The 26,489-nt window shown below is 28.4% G+C and overlaps 1 protein-coding gene across 2 annotated transcripts in view; it reads left to right on the forward strand.

The window, feature by feature from the left end:
• The window catches only part of LOC129961694 (zinc finger protein basonuclin-2-like), a 307,167-nt gene that overhangs the window by 113,590 nt on the left and 167,088 nt on the right, over nucleotides 1-26,489 (forward strand). The window contains exon 1 of one of the 2 annotated variants that reach the window (XM_056075234.1): nucleotides 2,878-4,140. The exons of the other annotated variant lie outside the window; for it this stretch is intronic. Within the exon in view, the coding sequence (XP_055931209.1) occupies nucleotides 3,952-4,140 (189 nt within the window). The 5' untranslated portion in view covers nucleotides 2,878-3,951. Of the gene's footprint in view, nucleotides 1-2,877; nucleotides 4,141-26,489 lie in introns of those variants that run through there. 2 annotated transcript variants of the gene reach the window in all.

Below are 26,489 nucleotides of genomic sequence, written 5' to 3' on the forward strand. Positions count from 1 at the left end.
ATTTTTATCTCATAATCTATTGAATTATTCTTTTAAATATCTATTTTTGAGTGCAATAAATATTTCATAAAAATATGCAATTTAAATCTCGAAAATTTGGTTTGAATTTGATTTAGATAAGGGGGAAAAAAGCTCTACATTGCTCTCTTTTTATCGGTATTTTTTTATTATTATTATTATCTTTTATATATTTTCAAAAGAAATTTTATAAAAATATTTTTAATTAGGTATTTTTAATGAATATAATTTTTGAAAATTTCTTGTATTGTCTTACCTTCTATTGTATCAAAGAGGTACGTATTTATACAGGGTATTTGATAAATTGCTTATGTAAACTGCAAGGGCACTTCAGTTTTGAGGATGAGAAGCTTCCGGTATGGTGGTTGGTTCTCGTCATCCGGATGGGTATAGAAATGGTGTGGGGTCGGCCACCATCTACCAAAGATGGAACGTTCCTCCCACGGCAGGGATTGTACGGCAAGTGGTGATAGCTCTTAGGACTTTACTTCAATTCCTGTCTTTGCTGTCAGGGGTGTCTGATAGTTCAGATTATTTTGTGTGCCTCATAGCAAGTCGGAATAATCAACTTGTGATTATCCAAATATATTGATATCCAAAACCACATTCTCTAGAGATAGAAAGCATGTCAGAATACAACTAGAATTCGTTATTGGAAATAGTGACATCTTTCTTAATTGGCAGTTGCCTAGGGCGATAAGAAGACCTGTTAACGAACTTTATTTCCCTAATTGTCAAATAAATCAGTTTGTAAAACATACAAATTCTATGAATGATGAAATTTTAAAATAATGTGAACAACATTTTATCAAGTATAATTAATCACATTGTTAAGTTTGATTACATTTATTTTGTTATTAGAACATTTATAATATATAACTTCTGCTTTAATAATATTGTACATAAATATGTAATCCATGCAATTTAGAATCATAATAACTATATAAAAACATATAGAAATTCACAAAATTTAAAAAAAAATAACCTATAATAAAAATATTAGAATGCAAACATTGCATTCTAATATTTTTAGAATGTGAAACTAAAATGGTCAATTTATTAAAAGAACAACCTCATAATCTGCATTGTCTAAGGCCGTAAAATATCTAAATTCGCCACTGATATTAAACAGTGTTAAGTGCTTTTTTACGAGGTTTAATTGACTTAATTATAGAAAAATAGTACCCCCGATTTCACAAAGTTTTCAGAGTCTGATCATTTATAGTAAGGACTGTTTGCATACAACTCCGAAGATGTTCGAAGCCAACAAACAGAATCGCATTATTTATGAAAGTAGCTAAGACTTCTACTAATTTTAAGAAACTATACTCTATATCTGTCAAAAGTTGCAAAATTATAATTATTTCAGGTTCATTTCAAACGATAAAAATTGTCTCAATGTGGTAAGAAATTACTAATTAATCAAATTAATTAAAAATGAAATTAGTTTTATCTAGATAGTTAAATTAATTTTGTTTTGTAAATGAATCTCAATTTTAAAATTATTTTGATATACCATAATTAGAAAAAAAAAGCCTTTTTCAGGATTAAAATATAAAGGTAACATAGATTTATGAAACTTATAATTATAATTTCATTTTATAAAAAATAAATACAGAGAAATTTGAATTTAAAGGTATCGGGGGGATTGGCATGTTTTAGAGAGCATGCTGTATAAATTCTAGATTAATAAGAAAACCTGAATGTCTTTGTTCTAAATGTTCCGTTCTCTCTTAAACCTGCTATGGATTTGCAGTGAAATGAGAAACAGGCAGTGAAATACATAAAATGTGTAGGTTTTCAAGTTGCGTTTCTTTTTAAAAATTTTAATTCTCCCACTTTCAAAAAAATAAATATATAAATAAATAAAAATACAAAATGGAAATAAATAAATTAATTTAAAAAATACTTCCTATATTTTTGTAATGTTTAATTAGAATAAAATGCATTAAAGTATAGAATTAAAAAAATGAATAAATTACCTACATTTTTTGTAATATTTAAATAGAATAAAATGTATTAAAGAATAGAATTTAAAAAATCAAATGAATAAATTATATTGCATAGCATTAATCGATGAAGAATTGACAAGAATAAGTGTAATCGAAAACTCACCGTACTAAATTTTATGATCGCTTAAGTCACTACTCTCAGAACTAATTAATTCTCTCGTCTTGTAGACAGGCGAATCCAATGTAAAATATTATTATGTTACACAATTTAGCTTTAAAAAATATTTTTCAAAGCACAAGGGGATTGTTAACTAAATATTTGAGCAAGTTATGTTCAGGCTATCCTTGAATTTGAATAAATATTAAAAAAATTTGTATAAAACTGGATTCAGAATACTTTTATAATCCCTTTTTATAATTATTACAAACTAAACCTCTTATTACCCTTATTACAAACTCTTTATTATAAATTATTAACCCTTTATTACAAACAAAAGATGAATTTTTAGCCCTATTTTGTGGCTTAAACTGTCTGTTAAATATTATTGATATCCGTTTTATACGATAAATAACCCAATAGAAATTACGGATTATTTATTATATTTATCATATTAAAACTGGATTTTTTTTTAAGTGCGAAAAAACAGCAGTATGTATTAAATCGTCCACAATCAAGTTCAAATTCCCTTCCCCTTTATCGGTTTAATCCTTCAAGTTGGCAATCGAAGTAAGCGATTTTCAAAACGAGCGCCATTTGAAACAGGTGCCAAATTCAATCTGATTAGCGATAACTTGCCAGATTATGGCAACCCTCGATCACCCTCTCTCACTCCACTGCGTGCTTGTGGGTGAAGAACGCGCTCTCAGATTCTTCATTGGAAAGCTATATCACAGTCAGTGAGGGGGAAACGCGTGGTTAAACCACGTGGATAAGAGAATCCGGAGAGAGCAGATGATTCGATTCGCAAACTGCATGAGGGAGAAAAAAGCTCCGACGGTGGCAAGAATAATTGCCAGCAGATTGCATTATATTCCCTCCCTTCTACATCCTTCGCCTAATTATTCCCTAAGTGAAGCGAATTAAATGAATCCGTGTCTGTATCATCAAGCAGCATGACTTGCATCAAACTGATTTCAACGATTACAAGCGCTGAAATCACCTCGGCTTGATGTGTGGATTGGAAAATTTCTTGCTGCTATAATTGAGCCAAATTTGAATCTGGACCATCAATGAACATGACTTACATGAAATATTAAAACTAAAAAGGAATTCTAAAACCCGTCGTTGGATTAAACTGTAGATTTAAAAATTGTGATCTTGCTGATATCAGGTACATATAAGACATCGGACCCCAGTTATGTATGTGGATCATCGAAATACTTGTATTAAAACTGGAGAAAAAAAGGATTAATGTGTGAATTTCGAAACTTCCTGTCATAATGCTTTATTGGCATCTGAAGTAAATAAAGTTCGACACCAGCAAACCATCTGATGCAGATGCGTCTGAAGCAGGGATCTTTCCACCTTTCCCAACAGCCACCGTCGCACCATGCGATCTGTGTTGACAGTTAGTTTTTGGAGCGACACCGCTGCCCCGAACACGAGAAGACGATTGCTCGAGCTCACCTGTGATCGCCACCCCTTGGCGTGACGTCACGGCTTGGGTGTCCGAAGCGTGACGTCAAGGTCCCTGGTGGATGTCGCCGGAGAAGGAGGAGTGAAAAACGGGGAGTGGCTACAGTGCACTACGGTCGAGTACCTCCCCCCTAACTTTTCCTCCTTCTTGTCTTAAACACGGGGAGTCTTTCGCTCCAACCGGTGACAACAGTGGTTAGTGGTTGGCGCTGCCGACCTGTGTGCGTGCGTGAAGTAGTGTTGTGTGCGGCGATATTTATTTTTTCTGAATCATCCCCAATAGCTCTTTGTTCTGCCGGAGACGGTGTCCGTCAACCTCCAGACGGTCCCGCGACGGCGTTCCGTATGACGACTACGACGTCTTCAGCGGACAACGGCGGTGGTGGCAGTGCCACCGCGGTGTCATCCCCGTCGCCGCCTAACCTGCTGCCCAATGCGGCCGGACAGCAGCGGATCTGCGGTGGACAGTCGCCCGTGTCACCTGCCACCGGGACTCAGGTTCAGCTGACCAGACCAACGCTGCTCATGGACGTGGTGAGTCAGATTTGTCATCAACATTAAAGATGAGATTTAATGATCTGATTCTGTTGTCAAACACATACAACATCTACACAACTGTCTTTTGAAAAAGTAGGAGAGGGGGTGCATGTTTTTACACCATTCTATGTTTATAAATATAAATTCGCATTAATTTTTAGCTATCTGCCTTTAGGGAAGAGACAATTCTTTATCCTAATTAAATTTAGGAATAATACAAATAAATAAATAGTCTAAAAAAGGTATTGGCATGACATTGCTACTTTGTTTCGGTTGTAGTATTCTATTCTTTCTTTCTTTTTTTTAGAAGAATCATCTGCATAATAATAACGATCTTTGCATTGCCGTGTATAAACTTTTTATCATTCATAAACAGTTTTGTTTTAAATTACAACTGAATTCGTACTGCAATGTTAACAGCAGGAACAATTACCGTGCGGAGATCATCAGTTTAAAAAAAATTATCCTTTTGGTTTGGAGTTAGAGAGCCCCCCCCCCCTTATTATCCCATATTTATAAGGTATGATAGATATTTTTTCCTTTTGCATAATTTACTACTTTTCTCAAGGTCATGGCAATCATTTACTTAATTTCGTTTGTGATTATGTTTTTGCCAATGACATATCTATTTATTTTTAAATTATTTTTGATATATTGGCTAAGTTTAGAAAAAAACATATTAACACTATCAGTTTATTCAAATAATCAAAGATTGTTTTTGTTTATTTAGGCTTAAAAATTATATTTATCTCTTAATGATTTTTTTTAATCTAAATTTAAAATTGGTATAACAAGAACAAAAGTTTATTGTTGTTGAGCTAATAACCGATATGTAAGTTTTTGCAATGGTGTAACTAACAGAGAATATGAAAGATAAAGTAACATTTACTTTTTAGTTTTGTAACAATAAGAAATTTCTTTTTCAGTAGAATAGCCTGTTCGATATGAAAGTAAATTAATTTGTTTTAAAAATATCTAATCTTAATCAAATATAAACAATTAATACTTCAAAAATACAATAAAAACATCAGTAATATCTAAAAGTTAAAACTTTCTTATAATAGGTGTTTTATAGATTTGCAATTTTTTCAAAATAATAGGATACATAATATAAACAATGAAGATTTTAGGAATTTGCTAAAAAAATTAAAGTTTTTTATACTTGTTTGTGAAATTAGATGTTTTTTATGAGTATTAATACATATTTTGTCACTTAAGCTGAATGATAGTAATAAAATGAACGAGCTATGAAGTGTTTCTGAACTAATTTTATGATTGACAGAAAAAAGGTTAAAAAGTACTTTGGATTACTCTAATATATGTACTTATCATAAACATATTTTTTATTTTATAATAAGTAACAAATTTAAGTCAGTGTTTAGGAATTAATGCTTGTCATAGACGTAGCAAAAAATTAGACAAAGAATTTTAATAATTCTTTGAGCAAATAATGTTTTCCTTCTTTCATTTTTAATTAAAGAGAAATTTTATATTTTTAATAAAAACACAACTTTTATTTCATAAATAATTATATATATTTAATTACGAAACGCATGCCATTTAAACCAAAGTCCTGGAGTATAATGCTTTCTTATTGTGACAGAACTTCTCATTTTATCGATTTGGTTTCTTTCTTTATTTTTGCGATATTCGTTTGTTACTTTTTTCTTTTTACAGTTAGATTATGAGAATAGTTACAAACCTATTTTTTTTTTTTTTTTTTTTTTTTTTACTGTATTGCAGAAATCCATTTTTTATAACTATCTGCTAAAGACGTTGTAACTATTTTTTTATATTCATATTTTAATATATGGGTTTTCAGAAATAAGAATTATTTCTTCTATTTTAAAATTATAAAAATAATTTGTTTTATTTCTATAGGAAATTTACATGAAGAAATGATAAATATTTTTCCTACTAGTTTGTAATTGGTTCCATAAAAAAATAAACAGTTACAAATATATGTTTATAAAAGTTAGATACAATTACATATTAATTATAAACAATTATATAATGTTTAAACATGATTAATTATCTGAAAACAAAAGCCACTTCTAGATATAACAAATTTCTACCGAACCGGATTTTTTCCTAGGACAAAGATCAAATGTCATAAAACGTGTACATTAAATACGGCCTCCATCGATAATTATAAAACTTCACCATATAATTTGAAAGCTTTTTTTTTTCATTTACTTTTTAATTCTTTGTCTTTTATTTGGTAGTATTGAAGAAGCCGTTGGTGTAATATAAACTCCTTGGTCAAATAGAGAACTAGAAAATTCGATATATTTTATATATTTGAGATATTTTTGGGGAATTCTTACTTTATGCCATTTATGACTACTAGAGAATAATTTCACTTTCTAAATATAATTTTTTAAATAGTGAAAAATTTTATCTACATTTGCAGATTTATTAATAAATTTACGAAAATTGTTGACAAAGCTACAAATTTTTTGGTTAACTGTGGTAATTCTGATGTAAATATTTACTAAATGCTTTCCTATTTCGATTAAACAGATTTTAATAGAAAAATTCATTAACCATATTCCCTTGCGTAATCTATTAGAATTCTGAAAGACACGATAGAAATTACAAGCATTTCTGTGTTGGACAAACTTTAAAAGTAAAAACGAGATATTTGAAAATAAGTTATTTATATGAAGTACCCCATGAAGTATATAGGTAATTTATTATTAAATGATGTTAGAATCGATTAGATGTTAGCAAAACGTTTTATAAAATTCTTTGTAAAATTTATATTCAATCATTTAAAAGCTTTAACTGAAATTGCATCGTTTCTGATATTAATAAGGAGATTTTAACAGTAAAATCGATGATCATGTTTTTTGTACTCATTTACAGAAGCGTGATTTTATGATATCCATTATTAGAGATCTTATCCAACATTTTAATTGCTAGACAAAAAAAAAATTAGGTCATGTCGTATAAAAAAATTATTATATCACTAAAATGGTACCTTAGGTCATATCATGTATTTCATGTGAAATAGTGTATGGGGCTTACATTTTACTATTTCAAGTTCATATTTTTAAAGCTGAAACTTACTCCGATAAGCGCGATGTTACAGGAAATGAATTGAGCATTTGGATTAAAAATATGTTTATTAATAGAAATCTATAATATTGGCAGGCATGTTTTACGAAATAAAAAAGGGGGAGGCTGTAGGTGGAACGAATTATATTTCTGCAACTTATAAAAAATATTATCGAGCCTCATCATTTTCTTATAATTGCGAATCAAAAATTGTTGCAGTAAAAGTTTTAAATTGAAACTGAAATTACTGCATTTGCTGAAAATGTACAGCAATTGCATTGCTTTTTAATTTTTATACGAACAGAAAAAATTATCAATTGTTTTGTTCTATATTTTAAATATTTCAATATATCTGAAATTACAAAGGCGTTTTAAAATTAGCTGCTTGGTAAAACCGAAAATTCATAATTATAAAGTAATTTATATGTATATAAAGCTTATTGTTTAGTTCTTATTTTCTGATATTGTTTCTAAAAAAAGGCTGCTATATCTCTCTTTAATAAAGTGGAGATGGTTAAAATCTTGCTATTTGCAATCCGTGAATCTGAGTAATTACTAATTAATCGTATAAATATCTCCATTTAAGCTATTTTTTAAAATAATTTCTGCTTTCACTTATTTTTTTTAATCTTATATTCTTGAAAGATCATTCAGTTTTCCGGCATCATCCCCCCCCCTCAAGCTTATTAACTAATTTTCTCAATAAAAGAATTCCTAATAACTTCAACTTTGAGTAAAAATAATCACACGCAAGAATTCAGCAATATTTTTCATAGGTTTTTCTTTATTTTAGATTATTTAGCTAAGATTCATTTTTTAAGCATGAAATTGCCGATAGGGCACATATGTGTAGGTGTTTACATTAATTTTCAGTACTGATTAAAATAATTAATAGGATTAAATAATTATAGGAAATATTAAAATAATTAATATACATTATTAAATCTGTTAATCAGTATAAAAAGACACTGATTGAAATATAACTAATATAACTGAAAGAATAAAGAGAATTATTTCAACCTTGAGATATTTCTAATTTTGTTATTTCTCTCACTATTTATTTTTTTCATCAAAATTTCACAAGATAAATATTTAATCTATGATAATAACATTTTTCCATGCATTTAAATAATAGTTCAGAAATTTTATAATCATATATAAAATATATTATTGAATACTCTCAGCTGATAGCAGTTTCTTTTTGTTTCATCATTGTAAAGGAAATTTGACATTTAGGTAAATCCTTAAGATAAAGTTGATATATTGATCATGTAATTGGTTTAATTGTCAAAAATAGAACGTAAAAGTATCTGAAACTTTCTGTCAATGTTAATTCTTACCAGCAATTATCAATAATTTTTCGGCAGAAATTATTATGTTTATGAACAACACTTGAAAAAAAGGGTAATTATTATTAAAGATCTAAGCATACCCAGAAGTATTTCAAGTTACAAAATTTTATAGTTTTTTAATCGAATTTGAATTTATTAATCGAATATTTTTTTATGAAATTAGTATCAGTAAAACGAAATATATTTGCATTATTGCAAGGTTAATGTGAAGAAGTTAATTGGATTGTATCAAACTTATTGTATTGTTTCTCTCCTGATTGGGCAAAAAAAATAAAAAACTGTAACAAAGCTTCTTTTTAAAAAATCTGTAAACCGGATATTTCTTTCTTTCTTTTTTTTTTTTTTTTGGTAAAGCTACCAAGCGAACCTGTCTCCTGAAACTTTCTCACAACTGTCTGATTTATCAGATATTATCAAATAAATATTGTCAAATCTTTTCGAATTAATCATTTCTGTCAAATACCTCAGGAAATCTCTCTTTTAAGAAATAAAATCTTGCCAAATTCGATATTTTCTTTAATCTGTCATTAATAGATATTTGCTTAAAGACTGTAAGTTTCAGATTGTAATTTACAAATACATAATAGTGTTCCATACAATAACTAATAAAGGAAAAATAAGATTGATGAAACTAATTCTATGTTGCTTAAAAACACTCACACACATGGTTTGAATTTTTAAATTTGATTGCATATATTCCGAACTATTTTGTTCCTTCCAACTAGCAAAATTTATATTGATGCGCTTTCATGTGTACAAAAATTATAATAAAAATTAGCGTAATTTTTTTAATAATTTTTTCTTATACTCTTTATTAAAATATCTGATATTAATAAAGAATAAATGTATTTTTGAGATTGAAAATAGACGTATTCGTAACTTTTGTCCCGTAAGTTAAAAATTTTGATTAATTTTTCCTGGTTAGCTTTTCATATTCCATAAATTAATTTTGTCTTTTTCCTCGGTTCATATTTATTCAAATCAGCTTAAACAATGTACAATTTAAAAATTAATTGCAATTTAAAAAAAATGCATTCTAAAAAGAAACAGATTTACAAAGCATTTGTAAGCTTTCAAAACAGAAAACTGCGATAATTGATCATTTTTAAGTGAAAAAAAAATTAACATTAATTCTATTTTGGCATTTCACTAAACATTTGAAATTGCATGTAATTTGCTTGATATCCCTAGATTCTGAGAGGTTTCGATATTTCTTATTTTCCCCCTAAACAAAATGAAAGGAAAAACCGTGATAGATTTCACTAAATTGTTTAATTACCTAATTTATCGGTAATTTGACAACAGACTATCAAAATTGTACAGGTTTTTTTTCAGCAAATTTTAATTCTTAAAACCTGATCAATTTTCCTTTTCTATGAAATTTTAAAATATGCATGAGATATGAAGATTATCAGCTGAATGGTGTATGCTATTTTTTGTATATAAAATTCACTTAAGTTGCAAAATGAATTATTTTTCTGTTAAAATTGTAAAGATTACGGAAAATGATTTTCTTGTCTGTGAATTTTGTGAATAATTATTTTTATTCTTCATCTATCACATATACTGCTCTTCAAAATTAATTAAAAAAAACAGTTTGAACTGTTTTTAATAGTTTAAAATGTTTTGATTGTAATTCCAGAAAACAATGAAAAACTTGGTTGAGAATTTGTTCGAAATAATTTTGAAGATAAAGTAATTGCGATATAAATAATTTATTCTAGATTAAATATAGAATTATCTGGATGTAAATATAGATTTATAAATCGTGACTAAAATAATGTGTAAACTGTAAGAAATCAGAAAAATTACAAACGCAAAATGAATTTAAGATTTGAACTTCCTTACCTCAAAAAAAAAAAAAAAACATTGACCAAAGCAATAATTACATAATCAATTATAAATTTTAAACTAATTTCATTTTGATTTGGATGAATTTCCCTAACTATTTTTCTTAATCGAATTTTATTTTAATGAAACGAGAGAATAATCATTAGTTAATCCATGAGAATATTTCTTTCAAATTATATTTTTTGATTTCTCATGATTTAAGTAATTTCACAATTTATTCTTGATTTACTCCTTAGGAATTTAATTAATATTATATTTAAATTTGAAAGGTTACAAATGATCTTGCTGTAACATTATTATTTTGTGTTTGGGATAATGATTACACTTATAGGTTTTAATTTTCGTTGTTACTGTATTTTGTTATTCCAGTTCAAATGAATCATCAATATTGATGAAATCATTATTTTCTTTAAAAATAATTGAATTAAAAATGCATTTGATCTTTTGGTAGAAGCATGAAACTAATCACGAAATTTCGATTTATTGAAAAGACTCATTTAGATTAAAAAATACTATGCCTTAACTTCATTTCAATACTTTTAATTACAGATTCGTGCTATCATATTTCCATAATAATATACCCACCGCTTACTAAATCAAAATTATGATTTTGGTTTAGTAAACGGTGAAAAGCGGTAATTTTTTTTTCATGAATCTTGTGAAACTTTTTAATATATATATATATATATATATATATATATATATATATATATATATATATATATATATATATATATAATATGTTAAACTTTTAAGGGAATTTTTAAATTATATTGATAATGTTTTTTTTGTATATATTTTTTTTTGTAGTATTGATAGTTTTTTTTTTTTTTTTTTTTTTTTGTAGAGCGCTTCCAAAATTATTCTGATATGACTTTTTTAGAGAATCATCTGTATTATCGCGACAAAGATTTTTTTAGAAAATGTTACGAATTATCTAGGCAAGGGAATTCTAAAAGCTATCTGATGTTTCATGACATCGATATAATTTTTTTAAGCAATCATGTTCGTAATACTTCGCAGGCGATAGTATATTATGAAAAAATCTAAATTGCAAATAAAAAAAAATTAATTTGATAAGCGACCTTGAAATGATAACGAATTAAGAAACTGGAAAAAAAAATGACTAGTGAAAAATTTGGCGAGAATTTGCATTTCTAATTCATAAGAACTTTTTTTTCACTCTGCACTAAAAGACTTTTGCCTTCATAATATTTTCGCAAGCGATGACTTGCGAAAAATGTGTATTATCCCAAAAATCCATAAAATCAAACAATTAACCTATGAATGTAGAGAATCTTAAATAAAAAATCTGATAACAGTGAATCTGGCGAAATTCTTTTTCTTCCCGGATTCATGCGAGTTTTCCCTCTGTGTGGAGAGAGAGAGAGAAGAGAGACGTTTCATCTGCAACGATTATCGATGAATATCTCGCCTCTATAAATATCGATACTTCTCCACGAACTTCACATCGTTTACAGTGCCAACAAATCACCGGCTGAAATCGGCGTGGATTCATGAATCCCGCGCCGCCCCCTTAAAAGCGTTTGTCGGATGTTCCTTTGAATTAGATGGCTCTGCAATTATGGCATCACATCAAAAGAGTTAGTTATTCTGGTCGGTGGCTCGCGGCATTTGTCGTCGCGATTGGTTTATTTATCGGCGGCTGGGATGACGTATTCGGCGGCGTCGGGTCACATAAAAGCTACGCCTCATTACCGCATGACAACGAAAGTCCCATTAATTCCAAAAGTCTTGATTATTTCCTTCCTCTGTTCTTGCGTCCTCCTTTTTCTAGGACTGCGACATTCAAGGCCGAAAATCTGCGACATCAACACGCGGATACTGAAACGAACTGATTTTCACTCCCGTAACCATCAATGTCGATATATAATTTCCTGATATCAAAAATTGAATCTGAACATTATTATAAATAACTAGTCGCCTTTGGTGACCAACTGGTTCGCTGGGGATATTGGTTACATTTTATTTCAGTTAAATCGTTTCAATATAACTTCGTGTCCATAATTTCGTCAAATTGTGGAACATTTTAAAGTTGTTTCATTTTGTCTTACATACATTCTATTTATTGTGTATATGAATTTTTTCTAATGGAGACTAGTCTACTTATATCATAGCTGTGTTAAATATGTAAATATTTCGCCCTTCTGTCTTGTGAATTTCGCGGTATTATATTAATTCTTTTATGATCTTGTAAATCCCTCGAATATTAAACAGAATCCTTGTTCTGTAACTTTCAACAATGGAAGAAAAACACATGATTAAATATTCGATGGAACATTAAAAACTGTTTGAATTACAGGGCAACAATGTAATTTGTTATTGGAAATTGGACAAAAAAAATATTTTTAAAAAATTGCCACAAATTAGAAAAAAAATTGTTGCCAGACTTTAATACGACTATTTAAGTCGTATCCTTGAAACGACAATTGTTTAAATTCTGAAACTATGTAAAATTCATTTTTGTGCAATAATATTTTCGGAAATTAACAAAGAAAAAGGCTAAAATTTATAATTTTAAATTGATTACATATTTTTAAAAAATCGCTTTGAAGTGCATATTTCCAATCACCAAATTATATTATATGTGCCAAATTTGGTTTTTGTAAGTGTTTTTACCTGTTGATCGCCAAAATGCATACACACACACACTTACACCTTTATTATTAATAGCGATAGAGATGATCATGATGTATATCAAAATTTTATGAAGGTGTGGATTGGTATTGTATGAATAACAGGCAGTTTCAAAATTTCAGCAGATCAGATGAAATTTTAATCCGTGATCCAATGTGAATGATGGTATCTCATTAAGTATTTGCATATGCAAGTGACGAGTCAGAATTTTAACTTTGTAAGATTTAATACGCAATTGTTCAAGATTATGAACAAGTATTAGAGTATTTGATATAAATTGTCTCTTGACATTACCCTTCACTTGAAAGAGAGTTAAATTTAAGTGCAATAACTGTAATTTCTTTTTCTTAGCATCTTTCATCAAATGTTTTGAGATATTATTAAAACTTTCTTATCTAATATCGTTGGAGTCAAAAAATAGAAAATGATTAAAAATAATAATAAAGTACTCCTAGTCCATGAAAGGTTAGTTGTAAGCTGTTTTAAATACTTGCAATTATCATCATAAATCTAATTAACAAAGCATGATACAATAGTTTGTTAGAAAATTTTTGCTATCTGTTTTCTTTTATTAATGTATTTAAGAAGATATAATTTAGATTAATCCATATTTTGTAATGTTCAAGCAATTTCATTGTTCATAATAAAATCGTTTGTTTTTTTAATATTTTTGTCAGACGTTATGTTTAATAGCCAAAAATAACTTCCATTGCATCAGATTAAATATCTTTCAGTTCAAAAAAAAAAAAAAAAAAAAAAAACTGCACCAAAATTTTATTATTTATTTGAAATATTTCTAGCATATATGTAATTAAAATTTTGTTACTTTTGAAAAATCTTATACAAGATTCAAAAATAACATTTTGTTATGTCTACGATACATTACCAAACTGAATTAAATCTAAATTTAATTATTATTTTACTTTTTACGAAATGTTCTTTTTAAATAATAAATAATTTGTACTACTTAATTTCGTAAAATTTACTAAAACATAATTAGTATTCCCGTATTTTTAAACACAAAATATATTACTTTCTTTCTCTAAATAATTTCCAGTTTATTCAGAAGCTTAGAATTACTTTCTACTTCAGAATTGTTGAATGTTAATGAACATAAAAAACTGCATTATAATAATATTAAGAACTTTTCATGCAAAATAACAGGTTTTTCTTCACACTTTTCCTTTTTAGTAGTTGGAGATTTTTTTTCTTCTCTTATTTCAGTTTTGGTTACATCGCAATTATTTTTTCTTTCAAGAATTTCACAGTGTGGTAACATGATATCTAATTTTTTAGAACTAGAAATCCATTAAAAACATAACCAAAATACAGAAATTGATTTGGAAAAGCACAAAAAGAATATTTTCTACAAATGCTGAGTTTGTTTATATCGAAGGAGAAAGGAAAATTTTTATAAATATTTGACGGATGGAGTTTTATTGCAATTGATCTATGTGCAACTTTAAGAGAATGAAGTTGTATATAGATTACTTCATTAGAAAATGGAATATGTGAGTTATTTCATATTTTTTCCCGATAAATTTTCGATACCAATGTAAACAAATCATGAAAAAGTAAATGTATAAATTCAAATGTAAAATATCCATGCTTCTAATTTTTTAATATAGTTAATAAAATATAGTTGAATTAAATTTCTTAATTTTTAAAAAAAATTCCGCTAAGGTATCTTTGAAAGTATAAGCTTGCAAAGGAATTTTCCATAATTCTAAATATTTTTCTTTAAAATGTTTGTCTTTACAGAAATTCTAATAATAATGCTGTTTTAAGAAAAATATTTAAAATTGCTATCTATTTGAAAAAGAAGGAAGGTTGAATTTTATTACAATGCAATTGATAACGACTTCCTTTTTAATACAATAGATCCTTGCTTAAAAAATCCTTGCTTTTTTCTGATGATGATTCATAATATTTGTTATATGGAATTTTTTTAATTGTTGTGTGTTTCACATATCAAAATAATTTTTCCTCTATTAGCTCTACTTTTTGAAATTCAGCGTAACTAAATTATGGAATATTTAAAGTTTTAAAGAACAAGTTATTCCTGGAAAAAATGAATCTAGTTGAAAGAAAAAATATTTTCATCTGCTCTTACATGGTAACTCGCGAGTTAAATAAAAAATAGAACATTGTACCATAGCTTTCGTTATGAAGAAGTTTTAAGTTTTATTGACATCAGTTGGTAATATGAGGGAACTTTATTTTTTAATTTTTTTTCCTTTATCAGTATCTACGTTTGAGTGATATCTACTTGATTAGTTTATATGTCTACTTGTTGAATATCTATGTTTCTTGTATCTATGGGATACAGAGCCGAACAGTACTTCTGGTTAATTAAAAATATACAAATGGAGAAAGAGAGTGGTCGAGGGAAAAAAAAAAAAAAAAAAAAAAAACGTCATTTGTGAATTCTGGTCGGAGGAGACAGAATTACTACACATAAAGCTAGGGTTAATAAAACAATTTCCTGCAAACACTTGAATTGAAAGCCTTTTTTGATAATTAGGACAAAACTACTGGCATCAGTACAGAATATCTGAAAGTTGGAATTCATTTTATGATCGCCGAATCAAGCTTGGAAGAAACAATCCTAATTTCGTGGATTCCTTGAATCACATTGGGTAAAAAAAAAAAAAAAAAAAAAATGGATCTCATTTATCCTTGTTTTCAAGAATTTTCTGCGTGACCAGCTAGGACTGAAAACTATACTAATTTAGTTAACAGCATGCTTTCATTTAAGATATGCAATACAATTTTAGACACATTGATTGCAATATGAGCGTTACGGTTCATTACTCTACATTTGCTATTTAGATAATTTCCATGAAATTTTTAAATATACTAGTGAAGAAGAAGGTGAGCGATTTCGTTAGAACGCAAGGACAATAGGGGGTCAATAGCTAAGGTAGATGAGATACTCATATAGTGGCGAATTACTATTGGAATTTGCAACAAAACTGTGTAAATAAAGCTCACTCAAGAAGGCCAATCAAAACAGCCTTTTGAAGAATAACGGCATAATTTCTTTTCCTTTTTACTTCTTTCTTCTCAATTGTAATTTTTAATTACGTTTTTGTAGATTTACAGGAGTATTGCTGTATTTGTTTCATTTAATTAAAATTCTCTGTAAAATTAATTAAAAAAAGGATTTTTAATAGGGTACAACTACTTATTAAATTGGACTTAGGCTGCACCATAAGCCATATTTTATGTATTGATGTAAATAACGCTATTTTCATATCTTACAAATTGAGAGCTGATGAGCAGAGATAAAGTCATATTTGTTTTCAACACATGAAAGACATATGAAAACAATTTTTAAAAAAATTGCCAAATGTTTGTTGGCCTGTGTAGAAGATAAGAAAAGAATTCGTATTGTTAGTTGTTAACTGTACAAAATAGTTTTAATAGTTTTAAATGAAAATTTTATTTTAGATTACATTAAATATATTCAGTTATGTGACATACGATTTTTTGCTCTAAAAAAACTTAAGTATGTCATAAAAATTTTAAGATAATGTATTCAATTGTGCAAGACTAACTCCACATTCATATTCAACTTCTAAAATTTATTTTAAATTCCCTTTCAAAAGCAGTTTTTTTATTTTTTTCATAAATTCTTTACTTTTTTTAAAAGATAAATAACTAAAAAAATAATATAATAAATTTTTATTAAAATGAACTTGTAACATGTCAATTAATTAAACACTAGATGGCTAATTAATAAAATGTTTTAGTGTGCTGGTTTCACTTTTATATATGCATTTATAGATATATTTTTTCTATATTCATGACGGGATGCGATATCTTCATCTTAGATAATTACATATGTTTTCATTTATAATTTACCAGATTATGTTTATGATAGCTATAACTTTAAACTGATCAAGTATTTCTGGTTAATCGGATTGGTTCTAGTTTTTATTTCATATTCCAGGATTTCAATTGAATACTCCAAATTTTTCATTTTTTTACTTATCAGAAATTGTTCAAATTAAAAATCGATTTACTGAATTTAACTTTTCTAAGTAACTTTTGAAAATTCCCTTTCTTTTTTACAGTTAATATTTAATAATGTAATCACTGTGGAAGAATAATTTAAAAAATAACGGGAAAACAATTGCAAAATATTCTTAATACGTTTTCAATTCTTCATGTTTTAAAAAATGTTTTAAAGTAGTTTAAATATTTTATTGTTTCTAATTTTTCAATTTATTCTATGTGTTCTGACATATTTTTTGGAATTTTTCGGTGCTCACTACTTTTTCTTGGCTGAAACCCGAGATTCAAGTTCAGAAAATCTAATTACTTTATATAATTTCTTAAAACTTTTTCCAATGAATATGGCCATTAAAAGATAGTGAATCTCGAAATATTTAAGACCTTTAATTATAAATGTTGTAATATCTTTTTTATTGTTATCTTACGAATCATGCATTTTATTAAAATGATTGTCTATATTTCTGAAACTCGACTTACATTTCGAGTTAAATATTTTTTAAAAAAAAAAGAATGTGAATATTTCTCTTTTTTCGTACTTGACAAACATATTCGACATTTCCGCTTAAGTACTTTTTATCAGTGGTAAAAAAATGTAGCCAATTTTTATCTATAATATTATGAAGACAAGATCAATCATTTTCTACAGTGGCGAAATCTTAATTGCTTTTTTTTTAATGCAAGTTTTAAAAGAAAAGCACTTAAGTGAAGTTTGAAAAACAAATTTCATTTCCTCCGGGCGGGTGAACTTTAGACACCGCTTTGCAACTCATAGTTTCATTTCTTATATGTATGTTTAGACTTTCTGATTATTTGTCTTATCCTGCTTTTTATAAAATAGAAGATTTTTATTTTAATATGTGTATCGCAAATAAAAAATTCTCGTAATTGGTTATTTATATACAAATTTTTTTTCCAGTTTTCCAGAAATTTTAAATATAATTTTTATATATTAATTTATTTCTTTAAGTTCCTGATTTTATTGTATATCCATCCTTTTCAAAATTTTATTAATTCTTTATCTTAATAAAGAACAATGAAACATAGATATAATTAAGGGAAGATTAAGATTAACTGTTAATTAGAGTTGCTGATTTTAAGAGTGTCCATACACATTTTTGAAAGATATCTAAGGTAAGATATCTAAAACTCCTGTCTTGCTCAATTTTTAAATTTTGTCTCATTCATGATCTTTTTATTCTTTTTATAAAACTTATGCCAAAATCAGCAATCGATAAGTTGTAGGAGATTAAAATTTCGTATAATATTTGCGACAACATTTCTTAAAGAATGTATTTATATATAATACGAAAAAAAAATTAATGCAAAAACATTTGTTGAATAAATAATATTTTTATTTGTAAATTTTAACATCTTAAAACGTTTAATTTACAGAACTTCATTTGTTATATCTCATCTTATTTAATACAGAAAGTCCTGATCTTGTTGCATTTAAAAGCCAAGACTAGCAATAACGAAAGTAACATATCGTTGAAGTTATATATAATAAAACGAAAAAAAAAAAAAAAAATGTAGTTTACTGGATTTCAAGATGGGGGTGAAAACATGAGTGATAATTTTATACATAAAATTATTTTTTTTATAAATCTATATCCATTCTGTATTCGGGATATTTTGCATTTTCCCCTTAACAATAAAAACGGCAACAGAAATTTCCATTTTCCAAATTATTTGTTTTTTTTTTTCGTTATGAATGCTCTCTTCCAAATTCTTAACCTGTATTCTGTAACAATATCTTGGAATTTTCAGCGTATTATATTCGCTTAAATAAGGCATCCATTTGCTGTATCCAGTTTTTACGTCTTAAAATTTGGTGAATAATTATCGGTTGACATTAAACTTTCTTTGTCTGCAATGCTAGCAGACTTGTAAATAAATATCTATATATGTAATGATATCAAAATAAAATGTTGAATAACTAATTTAGAGATTTTATCGTAATAAAAAGTAAAATGCAAATATTTTCTCTTTCTAAAGCAAATTTAAAAATGTAGCTAAAAGGGAACGAAGCTAAAAAAATGGCGAAAGAATGTTAATTTGAGAATTAAAATAATCACCGAGAAATTGTATGCATATATCAAAAAGTGTTTTGAAATGAAATGAAACGAAACGCATTTAGAAAATTTTATAAAAATGAAAGAACTTATTTGTGAGAAAGATTTCTTTTATTCTCTTCATATTTAAATTTGAAAAGAGAATGAGGCGGAATACTTACTTGTTTGCGACTTTTGACCATTTATTTTAATAACAATTTTCTCTGAAGCGCTTATCATTTATTAACACTGTGACCAGGCCATTTTTTATTTATTGTGTAACTTTTTGTAACTTCGTTAACTTTGTATTCAACACGTCTTGTATTTCATTAACCGTATGCATCAACCGCTTAATATCTCTCCCTTATCACTTTAGATCACAAAATTTAATGTATCTTTGCATTTGAGTCTATAAATTATCGTTTAGCTTTAAGTCTAAATTATTGCTATTCCAGTTACCTCAGCTTCGTAGGCTTACATTTTACAACGCTGCTTTTAAGCCCGATTGTGGAGTCTAGATTATTCATGCAAGGAAACTATCGGGAAAACTCGCTAATCCTTAAGATCAAACACCCTATCTCCTCCTTTTTATGTCTTTTTCTTTTATCCCTAATTCTCCATTAACAACAGCAGTTTAAATAGACGCAACAGAAAAATCCACAAAGACTACTGGATTAATGCTAAGCACCTTTTTTTCTTTACTTTTCTTTCTTTTCCAATGAAATTTCGCCTTTTCTTCGTTCTAAAATTACTCTTTCAATTAAAATCGTGACTTTACGAGTCAACAGGACGATTTTCGATCATAAAACACGCAGTTTTATCATCCGTCAAAGCGTTTAAAATGCGTTTTTTTTTTTTTTCTTCTAAAAGTGCATTAGTAGCTGCGATTTAAGAAAAACACCTGGAGGAAAAAAAATCCTTGTTTTGTTGTTTAGAATATGTTTTTAAATAATCAACAGGGATTACAATAACCTGGACTTATTTTGTTGTTTGTTTGGCTTTGTAATATCGACAAGTGTTTGATTTATATTTCAATTGGGAAAATTGTTATTTATTTAATTCTTTTTCTAAGATTCTTGTTCTACTAATCTAAGATATTTCATTATACTTGTGCACAACACACATACACACACACACTGGTGTGCAAAACTTAAGCAACAATGTAAATTTTATGCGGGTAGCCATGAAATTGCAGAAAAGGGGTATTGCGATCAGTGCAATGAATTCAGTAGAAATGTGATGCGTATGCAAATGTCAGGAACAAAACGTAATAGGCGACGTGAGTGTACGCAAAACGCGTACAGACGGAGGCGCAGTTAAAGACAACCGCTGCAAGTGCAAGTGAGTTCTTTCGTGAAATATATCTAGAAAAAAAATCACCTCGGCGACTTCACACTTGGAAGAATGATCGGAAAGCTGGAAGAGGGACGCAGTTTAACCAGTGTAGCTTAAGTTACCGTTTCGCGCGTTTAGAAAGCCTTCCAAACCATAGGTATAGTTGTTAGAAATGTTGGTGTTGGCCTCCTTAGGAATTTAAGTGTAGTGGATGGCCGATATATTGTCCTGCAGGCGAAAAGAGTCCTGCACCAGTCAGCAAGCGGCAATGCTCAGCAACTGTGTACAGCAACAGGGCGACAAGTGTCGCGGTTTACTGTGCCCAGACGCCTTCACAAAGGTGGCCTATTCGCCCACCATCCTGAACGCTGCATCCTTTGAAAGTTGGCTATCGATGGCATCGTTTAGAGTGGAATAACGAGCACAAAAACTAGACATCTCATCGATGGAGTCGTGTTCTCTTTACGGATGAGAGTCGTTTCAGTGCCACAAGTGATTCTCAACGCTAGTTGATTTAGAAAGAGGTCGGGACACGGTTTCATCCGAGTAACATCACGGAAAGAGATTTTTACGGTGGTCCTGGAGTTGTCGTCGGAGAGGCCTTATACTGAACGGGCGGAGTAAACTCCACGTTTTCGACAGAGGTTCTGTAACCGGAGATCCTTATTGTAAGGATGTGATCTTTCCCCATGTGCGTCTGTTCCTAAGTGCTGCTGGACCAGGCTTCGGTTTATGGATGGCAATGCACGGCCACAGCAGACTGCTGATGTTCAGCAGCCACTGGAAAGTGAAGATATCGTTCGAATGGATTGGCTTGCATTCTTTCCTGATTTAAATCCCATAGCACATGTGTGGGATGCTTTGGAGAGATGCATTGCGGCGTGATTACATCCTTCGGGGAACATCTAACAACTGAAACAGATACTGATTGAGGAATAGGCACTCTTACCTCAAGAACTGTTGGACAATCTGGTGCTGAGTATGGAGAGACGGTGCGAAGCAACCATTGCAGTAAGGGGAGGGCATATCCCATACTAAGGAACATTGGTTTGTTGTCCTTTCTCTTGTACAGACAATAATGTGTAGCGATACTTTGAGTTCAATAAACCGTTTTTTGTTTTATTCCATACTGTATGCATTGTATTCGTTTTTGCTCAACTATGCTTTCATCATCGTTTAAGTACAAAATGCTGTCTCTCATTTCTGAATTTCATGTCTCTCAGATGATTTCTCGTGGAATTATGGCAAAAAAAAGCACCTGTTGTTTCAATTTTGCACAGCAGTGTGTGTGTATATATATATATATAATATAGAACCCATCTATAGCATTTGATTTAGGTATTGGGATATTTGTGTGGGATATATTGCAACCTAATGTTATTTCATAATTTAAAACTCCCTTAAGTTATTTACTTAGGATTTCTTGATCTACTATCAATTGCAGATTTCCAACTAAGCAAAGTAGGTAGATACCTAGAGTCGCTGGGCTGAAAAGGGTTGCAGGTAAATCTTTAAAAGTTGCTGTTAGCCTGATTGCCAATATTTTGTAAATAAATTTCTAAAAAAAAATTAATTATAAAATATTGAGATTATAATTTGTGTTAACAATAAATTATCAAAATCTTTAACTAATATGTAATAAAATAATTAATTTTAATGTATTGAAATATTAATTATTCTTTAACTCATTATATTATTTTGCTTTTGACATGTTCAGCTAAATAATTTTAATGTTGCATATGTTTGGAATTTATTATTTCCTTAAAGTTTCTATCACAATAATCAACTTCTTTTATTTGCCAATAATTAATTAATTAATTTATAATTGTGGTTTAATTTTAATGAATTTTAGTACCTTATACTTTTTATCAAGGAAAAAAAATTAAATTAAGAAAAAATTATTTTTATAGAGTTTTTAAAATAACAAATTAAAGTAAATCATTAAATATATTGAAATACGAGACTAAATTGATCGGGAATTAAAAGAGGATTCTCATAATGTGTGCTAATCTTGGCTGCAATATGCCTAAATCCGTTTTAACATTGTATAATAAAAGCTGTTTAGTTAAAAAATAATAGAATCTATGTATTAATTTGATTTAAACTAACACTTAAATGAAAGAGTAGTTTTGTAGTATATTTTTACTCTTAGAAACTGAAAGCTCCAGTCTTCGTGATTGGTATTGATGTCTACTGATGTGGTTTCTTATTTATGTGTTTTACGGTATACATAATTTTTTAAAAAATATTTATACATATTTTTAAAATAAAGTATACATATTTTTGACCAATGGTGTTTCAAAAAGTTTCATAGTTTTCTGCTCTAAAATAATTGTGTAGAACTTAGGAAAGGGCTAGCACGAAAGGGCTGTTAAGAAAAAGTCTGTCATCAAAACATATGATATCTAAGATCAAAAGAATAAAAGAAAGGGAAAAGGCTATTAGGTAGAACTAACTTTATAAACGATAAAAAAAAAACACAATTAAGTTGAAAAAATGCAGTATCAAGTTTGTTGTCATTTTGTTTAATTGGTTACATTAATAAAAAAAATTGCTTGCCATAAATTTATACAAAATATGTAAATTAATCTTTTGTTTGAAATGAATAAAGATGAAAAAAGTAAAATGTAATTATGTCTCGTCCCCCCCTACAGATACGGATCAAATTAGTGGTTTCATGGTCTCTAATTAAACATAGGGTTTGCATGTAAAAATAATTAGAATTGAGGAAATTCTAAATATTAAATCCATGATTCGATCACATATTTTAGAATCTCTGCAGAGATACCAGACTTTCAACGGTGATATTTAAATGAAAATCTTCTAAATAGATTGCGATTTGTTGACCAAGAAGAAACCGTGAACACAAAATGTTTCTTATGCTTGAAGTAAATTGATAGATTTTTCTTAATGAACTATTGCAGGTTCTCCTTAAATTGAGAATATCAAGTATAATTTTATACTTCAATTCTGGAGTAGCTAAAACAACAAGATTTAACACATTATAAAGTAAAAATATTTTGAGAATGCTTGGACTAAGCGAACCTCTGCCTTTAAAAATTAGTTAAAATAAAAATTTAATAGATATTATTCTCAATTTATTTTATAAATTAATCCAAGAATGATCACATTTATTCTGAGACTATATGCTCACTCCAAAATTTCAACTTTATATTCTATTCAAAAAGTATGAAGGAAATCTCCCGGTTTTTTACTTATCAATAATTAGTATATATTAAATAAAATGTGATAGATTTTTAAGGGTTTAAGGGGTAAGGATTTTTAAGGGAAAATGTAAGGGTTTCGTGTTTACAATTTTTACTCTAAATGTTTGCCAAATTTTATGGACTGCTCCCTTTTTTATGATTATGCAGTCTGAAAAAAAAATTATGTCAAAATCTTTTATGGCTATTTACTACTTTTTTTAAAATTTTAAAAATTTCATCTAATTTAAAATAAAATTTATCTATTAATTTTTGAATTTTAAACTCCACCTTCTCTTCCTTTCCCAGTTGACATGCTTGCTTGAAACTGGATAAAATATTTATTTGAAATTTATATATAAGTATATTTTAAAGTCTTTCTTTAGTTACGATTATAGTGATTAATCGGTTATTATTAATAATAATCAATAAGAATGATTAATCCATTTATCGCATTGATTGTCTATTATTATTTACCGATGATTATTAATAATAATTGTCTAATAACATTAACCAGTTGTTAGTAATTACCGGTTATTATAATAACTGACTAATCGCGTTTGACCGTTTATTATTAATAATAATAGACCAATTGTATTTTCTGATTATTATTAATAATAATCGATCAATCACATTTACTGATTATTATCAATATTAATCTACCAATCAATATTGATCGATTATCATTAATCAAAACTGCTTAATCATTGACCATAACAAGTAAATAATACTTTTTTGTTGTTGTTGCTTTTTCTATTTATACAAGATAGCGAAACAGGTTATAATATAGGTAGCTGAAAATAAAAAATAATTGTAGTTGGGATCACGAAATATTTTTTTCAGACGGGATTATGTCTAAGGTTGATAAAACTTAAGAAATCTTATATTACCTCATACTTGATGAAACGTTTTTTTAAAAAAGGGTGTTAAAAGCTTTTTAATGAAATCGATTATTAGTTAGTAAAATAGATAGACCTATCCATGTGGCTATCTATTAAATACCCAAACGAAAACTTTATTTTCGATGCGATGAGAAATAGTCTTATTTATCATCTTTTTTTAGAAGCGTATGGGGAAAATGAATTCTAATAAATAAAGTTTAAAGATTCTATCATCCCTCCCTCTTCGAGAAGATCCAGTCCATGGCCAGCAACCTGTGCCTGTTATTATTTATCGGGCCCCCGCCCTTCGAGTCTTTTGAAGAAAAGAACAACCAGAATTAAAAAGCAAACAGACAGTGCAGACACCCGGATGTATAAACTATGAGGACAGAAATAGTTCGGCGCATCCGGTATTTTGTCTCCGACTTGCTGCGGCTTCAACTCTATTGACAAGTCGGCCAGTTTGAGAAAGCAGTCACGCGCTAAATCGGATTGTCATCATTTTCTGTTGGAAAGCAATCACAGACAGAACTTCTGCAGTTGTGGTGGAAGTGTTTTTTTTTAAACTTTCACTCTATTGCATTTACGTTATTTAATGGTTGTTGAAAGTTTTTTTTTTTTCTTTTCTTTCTTCTACAAGCTATGGAATTAAGAAAATAATAAGTCGAAGTCATTTTCGGTTTACGCTTATGTGAGTTCTGTGAAAGAATCAATTTTATCAATGCATTTTTAAAAATATAGGTTTCTTATTTTTATTCTTAAATGTTTTTTATTATCTTTTGCATTCTGTTTCGATAGGAATTCCCATTTTTAATATCTAGTAGCTTATTCAAATTATTGATCCTTGATTTAAAAATAATGGGCTAATTATAAAAAAAAAATAAAATTGAACAGCAAATTGGATACAGATAACAAACTAAATTAAATTGTTAAAGAAATAGAAAAAAGAGAAAATTTATTCCTTTTTTTCCACTTTAAAAAAAATGACGAAAATGAAATTTATAAATCAAGTAATAAACTGCTAACATTTTTCATCTACTTTCTTTTCTTTTTATGCATCTTTTAACAATTTGCGCTCTGAACAGTAATTAATTCGATGCATAATTATTCATCTAATACAAAGATTTGTTTATTGCTCTGAAAAATAAATATATATAATTATTTTGAGTCTATTTTCTTTGAAAAATTAATCTGCATCTTTTTAACATTCTGTAGGCATTTTTAACAATCAAAATTGAAAAATAAATAAGTAAAACGTCAAAATGATGCTCCGTCCTGAATGGTGAATGACAGGCACCATCCGAGTGCAACGGTTAAATATGGAATTAAAAGAAATCAGTTAATTTTTTCATAAGATTTTTTCCTGTATGATCTGTTGTGTTTTATTTGACGTAATACTCCCTTTAAGTTGCAGGACAGATGATGTAAATAATTTTTATCTGCTTTCTCCATTTTTTTTTAATAATCGTTTAAATATACTTTAAGGATTAACATAAATTAATTTAAGACATGGAGACAAGTAATTGGTTAGAATTAAAATGGTACGGGAATGTATGCCATTATTTATTAGGCACTCTTCTTTAAACTTGAAGAAAAAGTATAATTTCAATCGTGATAACTGAATCACCTTGACAATGCAAATCACCAAAATAAAAACCTGTATCTCTCTTTTTAAAAAACTATTCATTGCAAAGAACTGGTCGCGGTATTACTTTGCAGAAACAACGCTCATTAAAGTGGTTAAGATAAATTCTCTTTCTTTCCTCCTGAGAATTACCTTTAGAATGGAACAATGCGTCTGTACCACTTAAGCAAAAATCCCAGTTATCTATCAGACCACTTCCAGGGGCAATCGAAAAGGAGTCTTCCGTAATCTGTCTATCGGGCCTTTAATGCTCAATCTCACTCCCCTACCTACCGGCAATCAAATGCTGG

This window comes from Argiope bruennichi, chromosome 2 (assembly GCF_947563725.1).
Source record: "Argiope bruennichi chromosome 2, qqArgBrue1.1, whole genome shotgun sequence".
NCBI lineage: Eukaryota > Metazoa > Arthropoda > Arachnida > Araneae > Araneidae > Argiope > Argiope bruennichi.